Here is a 14,830-nt window from a genome sequence, read left to right as displayed (position 1 = left end):
CAAGGCTCTGAAAAGAACTAGACCATAAATAAGAAAACATTTTGGAGGCACGAGCAAAAGGGCTTTAAAGAGCTATGTGTTATCTCTTTGCACATGTATTTTCTAAAATTGAGCTCGTTTTTTGTTCATGAACTTTTTTTGGAAGGATGTTCTTATTAGATCATTTTAGTAAAAATGCTCTAAAAGCTAATTGTCTGGCTAAATAAATGACAGTGATGAATAATTGGGGAAGGAAAAAAGCTCATGAGCTTTCCTTTCCATGGAGACTCAACTACAGCATTAAAAAGATGGCACTTCTCTCTACTCTTCTCAGGGTCAGTCTAAGAAACTTGGAGGGGAGGTATAGTAGCTAGAGTATACAGACTTTACTCATCAGTGGAAATGGAAATTGGGACAGTATTTTAGAAGCATGGGTTGTACAAATTAAATCAGTCCTACAAAGTCTATCTTATATTTCTTGGCAGTTTTTCCAGTGTTTCTGCTATTCCAGAAAAATTAAAGAGAAATGAATTAAAAATCATCAAGATTTTTGAACTAAAAAGGAATCAAACTATGTGAATAAAAACAAAAATGATGAAAAAAAATAAATGAAAATAAAAGAAAAATTCTAAAATTTTAGGTTCACTTTCTTGGATGAGAAACTTTTAATGCCTGATAATAAATATGTATGTATTTATTATTTTCTAAGAAAACCTATTCAGAAAGTGCTTCACTTAGCTTTTACTGAGACAGAAACATTATTAAAGAAAGCAAAAGTGGGAAAAATAGCTGAAGAATACACAAATAGTTGACACTAGAAAGTTGATACTAACAGTTGACTCATTTTTAAGGGTAGCAAAAAATGATTTCTTAAGGCATCTGAAAAAGAGGAAGATATATAAAACTGCGAATATTATTATTACCAAAAAACTGCCACAGAGAGGATGCTTAAAACTATAATCTCATAAATCTACTTTTTCATCTATCTAAAATTTTGAGCCCCAAAAAATGGAATAGTTTGTGAGAATCTGGGCAAGTCATGCAACCTCTAATGACTTCCATTTTCCTTGTAAAAAAAGGGAGTAATATTTGCACTACTCCATGGATGGTGATGTAAAAGTAAAATAAAAGTTTATGTGAAAATGCTTTGTATATCTTTATATAAACAAATAATTATTATAAGATATAATACATAAAATGGCCTTATGTTGTAAAATGAAATTTGAATGACATAACTATGATATCTTCTGAGATCAATTAAAATAGGATTCTGGTTGTACATTTACAAATCATTCACCAAGAAGTATTTCAAAGTAAACAGAGAAAGAAAAATTATAAATAACCTAAGAACCCACATGCCAAATTTTCCTTCTTTCCTTCATAAATGTATGGCATCCCATTATATTGTTTTCAAAGTTGAACATCCAGAAGTCAGAGAGTTTTCCAGAAGTTATTTTAACTTTATTGTTTTGATATCCTCTATCAGTGTGTTGTTGTTCTGCCATTTTTCAGTCAATACTGACTCTTTGTGACCCCATTTGGCATTTTCTTGGCTGACACACTAAAATAATTAGCCATTTTCTTCTCCAGCTTGTTTTATAAATGAGGAACTGAGGCAAATAGAGTTAAGTGACTTGCCCGGGGTAACATATATCTAAGGCTAGATTTGAACTCAAGTTGAGTCTTCCAAATATGGAAATATGTTTAAAAGAACTGTACATATTTAACCTATATCAGATCGGTACTTGCTATCATGAGGAGGAAAAAAGTAAAGGAGGGAGGGAAAAAATTTGAAATACAAAGTCTTACAAAAATGAATTTCTAGCTGTGCTTGGAAAATAAAACATTATTGAAAATTTTTAAAAATTAAAAAAAATGTTTTTAAAGTTGAATCTTTTAACTGTAGCTTTGTCAACACTCTATCACCTATGTCACATACCTGCCCCATATCAGTACAGAATAATTTTCCGGATTTTTCAGTTTTAGGGCAGTTAAAAATAAAAGATTTCACTTGTTAAGTTTAAACATAAAGAGCCAAATATATAATATAATAAAGTATTCTTTTTAAATGTTCTCTATAAGGATTCAATAAACTTAAAAAATTCATCTTAGTTTATGAATAGCAAATTGGACATACAAAATTACTCCAATTCCATGCTTATCAGCATATAAGCAAGAATAAGATGCAAAACCCAAGAAGATGATGTTACACCAACCTATTACTCAAAATATCACTGGTGGACCTAAAGTTTAAGAAAGAAAGGGGGGGAAAAAGGTGATGAGAAGAGACAGAAAGAGGAAAATAAAGGAAACTGGCTCCCATGCTATTAAGTACTATTTTTGCCTTTTCCTTCTGTAAATTTTTTCCTCAAAGCCACCAAAGAATAATATAGTTTAGGGCAGGAAAGTATTTTAATCATAATTTAATTTAATTTCCTTAATTTTATGAATGAGAAAAACTGAGGTCCCAATAAGGTTTGAATTGAATCCAGGGCCAAGATCATTAGAAGTCACCAGAATGTAGGATTTTTGAAAAAATAATACTTTCATCCAAGTTCAAAGCAACATAAAGCCCTAGTCTTAAATTTGTCCTGCCTCGTCAATCAATCCTTCAAGAGGAAAAGAAGAAATGAAAAAAGACACCCACTACTGATGGGTAACTAAGAGAAAAATTTACTATAGCTTATATTTTTCCAATTGTCAGAGATATGTCAGAACCAACTATATAAAACTTCTAGAAATGTCAGAGGATAGATAATACTATAATACTGTTTCTTGCTTGGCTACAGAATAAGGAAAATGACATGATTCTAAGATATGATTTATTACATTTCTTGTTATGAATATTTGAATGGGTAAAATTATGCACAATATTTAAATAAAATGTATTAAAGCTCATTCATAAAAGTAATTTATTTGTTTGTGTCACTATAGTCTTTTCTGAAAGTACATTTTAATGACTTGCTTTGCTAATATATTGCAAATTGAAATGAAATAAATGAATCAAAATCTTATGTTTATGCTTGTTATACCACAAAATGAGAAGAAAAATTAGTAAACATCCACCATATTATTGTGGATGAATGTTAATATACTTTCACTAAAATATATGTATGATTTATGTTTATTTCACAATTTAAATTAGTTGCTTAATGATGCATAGCTACTATCTTCTCTTTATCCATATCCCAATGCAATTTAGTTTCAGGCAAAATCAAAAACATATTTTCTGATCTGCACACCCTTAGGAAAAAAAAATTCTTCAACATTAAAAAAAAATGGCATTTCTCTTCTTTAATTCAGGACTTTGACGGATCTCCCTTGAAAGCTATTCCCCTACTATATTTATGATTTTCCTCTTCATAAAGATTGCACTTTACTGATGACAAATACTGCACTGTTTTTTTTTTAAGTTAACAAGAATTTAAAGTACCCAATATATGTAAAGCACTAGGTTCTGGTAGCAACAAAGAGAGGCATAGTGATGAATAACTAGACCTCAGAAACTCACCATCCTCTCCCTGCAATGTTGTTCTTGAATTATAGGATAACAATTGTCCCAGAGTGGGAAGATGTTAGTTCAAAAATGGATCGGTAATTTCAGCCTTAAGAAACCCTGGAAAGTCTACCATAAAAACAACTGTATTAAATTAACAAAAAATGGTTTAAATAAATGCAAAATTCTAAATTTTTAATTTTCAGAGACCTCAATGAAGTTAAAAACTCAGAATGGTTCCACCATCTGTTATTATTCAGTCATTTCTGACTCTTCATTATCACATTTGTGTTGTTTTGATTTGTTTTTGTAAAGATTCTACAAAATGGTTTGCCATTTCCTTCTTCAGCTTATTTTAAAGATGAAAAATTGAGGCAAAAAGGGTTAAGTGACTTGCCCAGGGTCACAGTTAGTAAGGCTATAAGGCCAGATTTGAACTCAGAAAGCCGAGTCTTCCTGACCTCAGGCCTGACGCTCAATCCACCATGCCACCTAGCTAGCTATGCAAGCATGTAAGGGAAGCTATAGTAATGATATTAAGAGAATTCTTTTGGTGCTATAAATTAGTACATATTTATCAGTAACAGATTAAAAAAAATTTAGACTATTATTAATAGTAGTGGTAATAACAATAATAGCAGCATTTACATAGTGCTTTAAAGACTGCAGAGTACTTTACAAATATTAGCTCATTTTATGTTCATAATAACCCTGAGAGGCAGTCATTATTATTGTCCCCACTTTACAGATCAGAAAACTTAGGTAGACAGACTCATCCAAAGTCATAAAGCAAGTCAGTCTCTTGGATGGATTTGCAACTCGGATCTTTCTGACTCCAAGTCAGCACTTTCTTCACTATGCCACCTTAGCTCAACAGATTAAAAAAAAAAAACAAAACAGCACACAGTCTTTCTTTCTCTATTCATTTGTTCCACCTACATACTAATGACACAGAGATGCAGAGTGAATGGAGGACTGCTGCTATTCTGAAAGGTTTGAAGGACCTGGTAACAGTTTTGACATAAGGCACACTACATTAAATTATATTAAATAAGATACCTCTTTGGTTGGACAAACTAATTAGGAAGGCTAACTATAGAGAATCTGGTAAATAGATAATAATCTATAGAGGGCCAGGAGGTAAGACTCCAATCCAGGTTTTCAGTGTTACAGTAAATTGACTTACCAAAACTTCCTTCTTGATATAGCAGAGAATGTTTGTCAATATAATAAATTAATAATCTAGCAACTAAAGCAAAATGCAAACACTACTCTTTGGATTAAAAGCTAGACCTTTGAATTTAGGATAGGAGAGACCATCCATGAGGAGACTAAAGGTATTTGGGAGAAGGATACATGAAATAATAGTATAATAAACTTTACTCTGATGCATATCTCAATTATTTACATCTAAGTAGTACAATCTAAGTAATCAAGAACCAGGACTTAAGGGGTTTAAACATTTACATCATAGTAGAATTTTGTTAGGCAATAGGAATTTTAAAAGATTGTACTTTGTATAAAACCTATGAGTATTTGATATATATATGTATGTCTCTGATCAATAAACTCGAGTCCATAAACAGGACTTCTCCACCTGGCCCCGGTATATCACATCCTTCATCTTACTACAGGAGCTGGACTCTAACAGTAATCCTAAAACCTCTCTTCACCAATAATTTTAACCTTTCAATACATTACCTTTTTTTATTAAAGTTACTCAAAGAAACAAAATTAATGTGTTCTACTGTTTTGAGGTAGATGCAACTTCATTGCTTGGAATTAGGCGAATATTCCTAGTTACAAATGAATCTCAAGTGTTCAAAGATAGATAACAAGCAAAACAAGAAAATAGGACAAGGTTATTGGCCAATTCACAAATTAGATAATTATGCCTTACGTAACTGAAAATCTACTGCAAAACTCTGATTTTATATATCAAAACATTACAGAAAAAGTCTAGGAAAGTGAATATGGAGAGTAAACTGGGAATAATGATAGGTGAGAAGAGATAATTTCAACTTAATAATCTTATTCAAGAGAAAGGATATGATTAAAAACACTATTCTTTATGATGAGTTCATACTCTATTTGAATACAACATTTGAGAAGAAAGATTTAGAAAAAAGTATTGAGATTCATTTGACTGATCTCAGTTATAGCAGAACCCTAGATATCTGCATGTCATTGTAAAATGAGGGACTTCCTTGTCCCATCTCTGCCAAGTAAAGAAGACAATATTAGTATTTCAGAAATCCCACTTAAACCTACCAGTTGATCTTGTTTGATTTCTCAGAAACATGAAGGTATATCTAGTTTTTCCATTAATGTGCACATTTTCTGACTTTGTCATTTCTGTGCTCATATAAATATGTGAGAGGGAGAGGTTGGAAATAGGGTTTCTAGAGGACAGGGGAGAGAATATGCCTCCTTTGGATAACAGCAATTCTCTTTAATATTCCCTTCTGATTCCACAGAAAGAGTCATTACACATCACTCAGAAAATAACAAATGATGTAGGATGGCAGGGGGGTTAAAGGTGATGCCATATGGTTGGGGAACATTTCTTGTCTCTTCACTGATAACTCTAACATTTGTTTGGAGGTAACAGTGCTCCTGCTCTGAAGAAACCTCATGTGAAATAATTTATTCAGTTCTGAATGTAATATTTAAGGAGGACATTGAGAAGATGAAGAATGTCCAGAAGTGATAAAGGATGATGAAGGTCTCAAGGGCATGGCATATAGAGATCAAATTAAAGGGACTGTGAATGTTCCTAGAAAAGATAAAACTTTAGGGGGAACAAAGAACTCTCTTAAATTATTTGGAGGGCTTTCAAATAGCAATGAGAAGAAAGTTGGAAAGAAACAAATTAACTGATGGAAGGAAAACTTCTTAACCATTAGATTTACATATAGTAGTATGTATTGCTTTGGGAGACAGTAGAGATGCCTTTTACTGGAGGCATTTAAACAAGGATGGATATGTTATAGTGAACATTCTTTTTTTGGTATGGGTGGTACTGGATACACTCTGAAGTTCTTTTTATCTTCAATTCCATGTTATTTATATTTCATGGTTAGATTTTTTCACAGCATAATTTATTTCTCTATTTTTGGTATTTACCTAATGACAATGATAATATTTTTGTTACCCACTGCTACACAGTTGTGAGAATGAGAGGAGAAAATGTATGTGAAAGGGGTTTATAATCCAGTGACATATTTGTTTTACAAAGCACTTAGCATTGCCTGGCATGTAGCAAGCATTTTATATATATATATATATATATATATATATATATATATATATATATATATATATATATAAATGTGATATAATAACTACCATTTCTCTCAATCTATTCTCTAACTCTCTAAACCTTTTCAGTCTCTTGCTGGCTTCTTTTTTTCTTTTATTCTCTTTTAGTTTCTAGTATCCATAATGATTGTATCTCTACTCTGCTTCCTCCTAACATTCCTTAGATGGCTTACCCACTATTGGGATTTCAATTGCCACTTGCATGTAAATTATTTTAATTTTACACTGATAATGCTGATTTCTAATTCTCCTTGCTGTAAGCGCATCATTATTTATCCTAAACAAAAATACCTTCCCAATGTCCCTATCACTGTCAATGGTACATACATCTTAAGGTTTCAAGAACATCAACTTGTCATTTATGACTCTGTTCTCTCTTTTGTTCACATTACATTTGTACAAATCATGTTGTTTGCTCTTCTACAACACCTTTTGGATTTTATTCCTTCTCTCTTTTCCACAGTCTTATGGCTTAAGTATAACAACAGCTTGAATAACTAGTCGTCTTGCTTCTAATTTCTTTCACTTTCTATTTCAGACTATACACACTAGCTTTGTCCTAAGTAAAATTTGTCAGTGAAATAATTCTCTAAGTCAGTAAGGTGGATCAGTTCTACACATTTCCTTTTACTGGAGTTAGTGACTTAAAAGAGAAAAATCTGTCAGATTTTTTTATAATTCAAAACACTGTTCCCTTAATGGTCATAGTTCAGTAGTGAATTTGCCTTACCCCTTCGCCCAGGATACACATGAGGGTAGTACTCATAATAAAGATCAGGCTGGTCCAGGTTCCCAAAAGGCTCAAACTCCATTTCAGCATTCTGAAAAAGGCTCAGTTTCACTAACAGGGCCAGTCTTACGAACCAGAGCTAAACATGAAGAAGACAATGGAGATGCAAAGTCATTACTTCACAGATTAAAATTTTAAATAAATCTTTTCTAAATGATGAAATATGAATGTCTGCGTGTTAAACAACTCCATGATAATATTTTACATCTACTAAGAACACAAATAAAACTTTTTAAGTAAGAAATTTATTTTATTAGTTGTGTAGAACTGGTTATTTTAGTGAGATGATAGTTTCATTGTCTCATTCTTTTATTTTTTAAAAAATATCTTACTGAGGCAATATGAACATTATTTTGCATTTCCTGAGTATACAACAATGAAGACCAAGGGTAAGTGGCCCATGAGCATAACAAATGATGGAGGTTGGTAGGGGGTTAAAGGTGATGCCATACACTTGGGGAACATTTCTTGTTTCTTGATTAATATTACCATTAAAGTAATCCTAATATTAGGAAATATTTCCATCAGGCTTTGAGTTGCTATGTATACTAAACTTGACAATACCAAACTGCATTTTTTAAAATCCTGTAATTTATAGTATTTGTTAATTCTAGCTATATATACTATATATTAATTTGAATTAGCGATTTTTAAAATTATAATGATAAACATTTTATTTTACTGTTCTTTAATTTATCCTCTTACAAAAAGAGTAAATATTATGTTATGAAGTAGATTGGTCAAGAAGAAATTTTCAATGTCTAATGTGTAAGCAAAACATACATACATAAATATCCTGTTCATCTAGGAGAATATCTGAGTTTTAAAATTTGCTACTAATAATCTACAAAGTAGATAATCAGTAAAAAGTGTGAATTTCATTTATAAATATTTTCTGACTTATATGTTCCTTGTGTAATCATTGTTTTTCATCAAAAATTATAAAATGGTCACATTTAAGTCTTTGGTTTTTTAAACTAATATTTTTATATTTAAATATTATAATATTTTTATATTTATGACATAAAACTTCAAAATGGCAGGTTTACTAGATCATTCATATAAAATTAGTTTAATAAAGTTCAGGGTCTTTAATACCTGTACCCAATTCCTGTCAGACCACCGCAAGTATAAAGGCCAGGAGGACAAACAATATCTAAATTGATTCAGAGATCCACAATCCTACCTCATTTTGGAAAAAGAGAAAGGTTGGGCTCTTAAATATTTAAAACAAACAAACAAAAAAAACTTTTTATGATTGAAGAGCAGTTTAACACTACAGTTACTTTCAACTGTTCTCTCTTGCATTTTTTTCCATTCTATTTCTGGGTCAGTTATAAAGATTATAACTATCATTCCTCTATTAATCTATTATCCCTGTCTTTATTCTATGTAATAGATTTACAAATGGGAAACAGAATCCACTTCACTGAATAACCCCTGGGACAAAGTGTGAACACTTTTGGTTGAGGGACTCTAATAGTACCTCTATAAATTTCCCTTAGAGTTTTATACAAACTGGTCTTGGGGGAAAAGTAGGTTCTATATTTGGACCAATAATATTATATGGTAATGAATAGGTCTTATTTGAGTTTTCCTCGTTGAGTAAACCATTTTCATGCTAGTCATGACTGGACAACAAAATTGTAATAAACTTAAATAAGAAAATAGGAAGCAAACTCCAGACATTAATTCAGGGCATTCAAAATAGAATGATCTTTTTTTTTTTATATAATGATATAAATATTAAAAGTACTAGAGAAAGGCCTCAAGTATATTGAATAGATTTAGATAAAGCCATAGACAAGAACTACAAAAAACATGGAGATATGGATGAATTGATTTAAACCCATTAAAAAGAACCCCCCACACTGATGGAATAATAGATCCACTAAAAGGGAAAATTATAATGTTCACATATCTACAGTGGTTATATGCTATAATCTCACTGAAGAAATCACTGGTATCACTTCCTTTTAGAAGTTATTATGGTACTTTGAATAAGTTGTTGACATAAATCATTCACAAAAGTTCCAATAATTACAAGAATTCAAAATAATTTTTAGATAGTTGTGGTAATATAAATGATACATCAGTAGGGATATGAATACTACAATTTTACTTCTGTGACCCCCAACTCCAAATATTCCCCTAGCCCTACTTCCCCAGCTACATAAGTTTTTAAGAGAAACAGCAGAATAAACAATGGAATCTGTACCTGCAGAGAATCTGTTGTATGACTGGTAGGTAGTCCACTTTTGCCATAGCCTTGACCATGGGCTGTAAGAAGTCGTCCACACAGGTCAACTGCTGCCCTCCAGTTTTTGCTATTCTGTTTATTTTTTTAAAAATGGAATAAATAATAAACAAATGAAATCACTGAAATGCACAGCTGCTTACTTTGCTTGAAGCTCCTGCATATAGTCATTAGTAATAATGACAAGGTCAGTAAAGCTGGCCAGTAAAACAGAGAATGCCATTTGTCAAAGCTGCATGTGTAATTAGGCAATAAGAGAAGCCAAGCATGAGAGACAGTTTAAGATGATCAGATCACTAAAATAATAAAGTCTATACAAATAATAAGTATACAATCCTTATGAGAAGGATTTTCCAATTTCATTCTTTCATTTTATGATAGTATAAAAATAACTGATTTTAATTGTGTATATTTTTGCCATTTAAAATAAACTGATATTAAAATATGTCATTATGTTGAACATGCCTAACTTTTTACATGCATAAAAGCTGTAGAAATAACCAAAAGTTAAATGGACTTATTTTTAATGCCAACACTAAATCATTTTTTCCACAAATAAAGGCTGATATATATTCAAATACATTGTTCGATGCTTCAAAGATGATTATTATCAATGATTATTTTCACATTATTCTTGCTATATAAAGAATAATCTAAGCATATAAATGAAGTAAATTTAAGAGGAGAACATAAGTGTTAATACTTAATGACTTTATTATAAAATACTTTTAAAGTATTCATTTACATACATTTACACATATTATTTAAAACATGATTAATATTATCATTAAAGTAATCCTAATATTAGGAAATATTTCTATCAAGCTTTGAGTTGCTATGTATACTAAACTTGAAAATACCAAACTGCATTTAAAATATCCTGTAATTTATAGTATTCATATACTCTAGTTAAGGCAACCTCTAGTTGAGGAAACTCTATTAGTGCAGGTGAATACTTTCTACTGCAACTTATATTCTGAAATAATTGCCTTGAATACTGAAGGTTAAGTGACCTGCCCATGTTTTAATCTATAATATAATCAAAGAATAGAAGGCATGCTTTTCAAATATGAAGGTAACATGATGCTGGAAGAAACAATTAACATGTTGGATGGCAAACTAAAAATACTGGGCAAGATATAAAAAGCAATTTAATATGTGTAGAAATAAAATTATACAATAGTTAAAAAATACACTTTATAATTATAAGATGGGGTAGGTGTGGCCAAACAAAAATTTCTATAACAGGATAAAAGTAGAATATTCTGGATTTGAAGTCAGACAACCTAGTTTCAAATCCTGGCTTGGTTACTACTCATGTATGTTTAAGCAAGTAACTGTTTATTCATTTGTAAACTTATATAAGGCACTAGATGACTTTTGAAGTTCTTTTCACCTTTAAATCTGTGGATGATATGGGTTTTTAGTACATTAAAAGTTCCAGATGAGATAAAATTTTGATGTGGGCACTCACAAAAAGCTAACATAGTAACTTTAGACTGCATTAAAAAGGATGTAATACGTAGAAAAAAGTTTTGTCCTCCTCTATGCTGACTTGTTCAGATCATAGCTAAAATATTGTGTTCAGTTTTGTGTACTTAAAAGTACAGCTTTTAAGATGGACATTGACAAGCTGAGACCACAGGAAAGCAGCAAGGATAGCAAAGAACATATGAAAATCAGCAGAAGGAAATGGGAATGTTTAACCAGGAAAAAGAGAAGACTTAAGAAGGAAGTGAGAGCTATTTTGTGCAAGAGCAGTATTAATTTTATTCCTTTTGACCTAAGATATAACTAAGAGCAATGGGAAAATATTTAAAAGAGGGAGATAAAATGTTCAAGTCTTCCTTCCTCTTAAAAGTACCTTAGCTAGGGCAGCTAGATGGTGCAGTGGATGGAGCACCAGCCCTGAAGTCAGTAGTACCTGAGTTCAAATCTGGCCTCAGACACTTAATACTTCCTAGGTGTATGGCTCTAGGCAAGTCACTTAATCCCAACAGCTTCAGGGGGGAAAAAGTAACTTAGCTGGCAGAACTTTGGCAGACCCCCAAGTATATGTTCAAGTATACTTGAATACAATAATAAAATAATTTACATTTTCTGATATATACTTGCTATAGATGTTCAGATTGTTTAGTGAATACCATTATAAGCAATGTATACTTAAATTATTTCTATATCTTGGCATGTAGTGGAAAAACTTTAGTTTTAGTAGATGTTAATGTTTTGTGACCTAGATGAGACCTTTCTTGCTTATTCTTTTAAGGAAACACAAATTGGGATGTGATTTTGATTATGCAGTAAATACGATCTTTAACTGAATAAGATATTTCTGATCTTTCCTGAATTTTATGTAATAATTATTTTTCTTCTTTACTACCACAGCAATAATGCATATAAAACCCAGTAAACTAAATCTACCCCTTAAAGCAGATCTAATATAACATAAGATCCAACTGTCACTCAAAATTTTTATATATGACTTAAATTACATCTACCCATTACTTTTCTTCATCTTGTTCTTTATTTTGTATTATGTCTGTGCATATACCGTTATCTTTCTTGAAAAAGAAAGAGAGCTCTTTATGAGCATAAATTGTCTTTTTATTCTTAACATAAACCTGCATATAGTGGGTGATTAAGAATGTTTGTTGAAATGGAAAGACTAAGTGAAGATGCAGAAGTTGAAATCAGAGTTTAAATTTAATTCACAACAAGTAGATGCAAAGCAGAAATTAATCTATATTTGCATCTTTGGAATTAAAACTTTATAAAAGTAACTAAGATATTTGTTTTTTCATATTTTTAAAAAAGTTAAATATGAAGGAAGGCAAATTTGTTGCTTACTTTTGCAGAGATACATTATTATTTCCAGTTCTTTGTTTCTACAAAAAGTGCTACTATAAATATTGTGGTATTTATGGGATCTTTTTTTTTAAAGATTGACCTCCTTGGGATAAATGCAAAGTAGTAGGGATCACAGGATCATCTTAGGATCACAGCTTTTTGAACTGGAAGGCTTCTAACATATCCCCTAGTTAATAACTAAGCAGAAATCCCATTTACAACATTAATAAGTAATCACTTGAAGATCTCCAGCAATGATTAACTCAATATGAGTTGTCCCAATGACTTTTTTCCTCTGAGGCAATTGGGGTTAAATGACTTGCCCAGGGTCTCACAGTTAGGAAGTATAAGTGTTTGAGGCCACATTTGAACTCAGGTCCTCCTGACTTCAGGGCGGGTGCTCTATCCACTGTGCTACGTAGGTGCCCCCAATCAACTTTTGTACAGCTCTGCTTATTATCAAATCTTTCCCTACATAGAACTAAAAATCTGCCCATCTGCAATTTCTACCTATTGGTCTCAGTTTTAATCTTTTGGTTTAATAATATCTCTTCTATATTAGGGTTCCTCAAATATTTGAAAATAAACAGTAAGCCCTCCTTCAAGTCTTCTCTTTCCTGGCTAAACGGCTACAGTTCCTCTGACTGATTCTCCTGTGGCACATGGTTTTTATTCTCTTAACATCCTAGACATCATCTCAAAAGAAGTTTTTTTTAACAATTTTTATCTCGTGGAATTCTCCTTTCTGTCTCAGAATGTTTCCAAATGCATAAAATAAAATTTAAATGATCACAAAGGAAACTAATTATGTTGAAATAAAGATGTAATTTTTTTCTCCTCCAATATCCATAGATGCCTTATGGGTCTATGGACCCTAGGTTAAGAAGTCCTGCTCTAGAATTATTCCAATTTATTATTATTGTTCAGTCACTTAGTTGTGTCTGATTCTTCACGATTCTGTGGACCACAGCATGACAATATTTTCCATGGATGTTTCTTGGCAAATATACTAGAATAGTTTGTCATTTTCTTCTTTAGTAGAGTAAGGCAAAGAGAGCTTAGGTGACTTGCCTAGAATCATACAGCTAGTAAGTATGTGAGGCAAGATTTGAATTTAGGTCTTCCTGACTCAGGCCAAATACTCTATTCACTGAGCCACCAAACTGCCTCCAATTTCTTTATACACTTCCCAAAAACCTAAGTCCAGAACTTCAAGTTGATTCATATCTACTATTCACCTTCTATATGTACAAAGATTCTGGGGGTACAAAGAAAAAAAAACCACTACAATTTATATCCTCAAAGAGATTACAGTTTAATAAGGGCAAACATCAATAAATATAATACAAGGTAGAATGTGATAAGGCAAAGGAGAGATCTAGAAAATTCATATAAAAACATTTGAGGAAGTAGTGATCATCTTTATTCAGATGGATTATTGAAGGTTAAAAGAAGAAAGTGTAATCTAAACTGGCTCTTCTTCTAGATTTAGTGTGACCAGGCCAACATACAGGAGATCTACAATCTCACTTATTCTAGAAGTTCTAGTCTCAACATATAAGGAGATGCATATTCTATGATTTTTTTTATGTGAGTATAAAGTGTTGCAAAATTTTATAGGATCTTAATTGCTAGATAAAGGACTTTGATATTATTTACTTGGTAGACAAAAGGGATGCACTAAAGGTTTGTGAGCATAAGGGTAACATGGTTAGATGTGGGTTAAAATAAGGTTAGACCTAGATAGAAAAAAAGAAATTTGAGACAGTTCTGTGAAAGCTGAACACCTTCGCTGGTTTCCTAAAAGGGACAAAAATAAGTTAGGATGGAAGAATGGCTTTATTTATTTTTTTTAATATTTTATTTTATTTTATAATAACTTTATATTGACAGAATCCATGCCAGGGTAATTTTTTTACAACATTATCCCTTGCACTCGCTTCTGTTCCGATTTTCCCCCTCCCTCCCTCCACCCCCTCCCCTAGATGGCAAGCAGTCCTATATATGTTAAATATGTTGCAGTATATCCTAGATATAATATATGTGTGCAGAACCGAGCAGTTGCACAGGGAGAATTGGATTCAGAAGGTAAAAACAACTCGGAAAGAAAAACAAAAATGCAAATAGTTCACATTCGTTT

General features: G+C 31.7%; 1 protein-coding gene across 2 annotated transcripts in view; it reads right to left on the bottom strand.

Moving 5' to 3' along the window:
• The window catches only part of TRAPPC12 (trafficking protein particle complex subunit 12), a 132,252-nt gene that overhangs the window by 63,339 nt on the left and 54,083 nt on the right, over positions 1-14,830 (bottom strand). For both annotated transcript variants that reach the window (XM_051976048.1, XM_051976049.1), the window contains exons 4-5: positions 9,805-9,918; positions 7,527-7,665 (exon numbers count right to left, since the gene is read on the bottom strand). In XM_051976048.1, coding sequence (XP_051832008.1) covers positions 7,527-7,665; positions 9,805-9,918 — 253 coding nt within the window. The remainder of the gene's footprint in view (positions 1-7,526; positions 7,666-9,804; positions 9,919-14,830) is intronic.

This window comes from Antechinus flavipes, chromosome 2, assembly GCF_016432865.1.
Source record: "Antechinus flavipes isolate AdamAnt ecotype Samford, QLD, Australia chromosome 2, AdamAnt_v2, whole genome shotgun sequence".
Classification (NCBI taxonomy): Eukaryota; Metazoa; Chordata; class Mammalia; order Dasyuromorphia; family Dasyuridae; genus Antechinus; species Antechinus flavipes.
The sequence above is the reverse complement of the archived record's forward strand: the minus strand, read 5'-3'. Positions and strand labels throughout refer to the sequence as shown.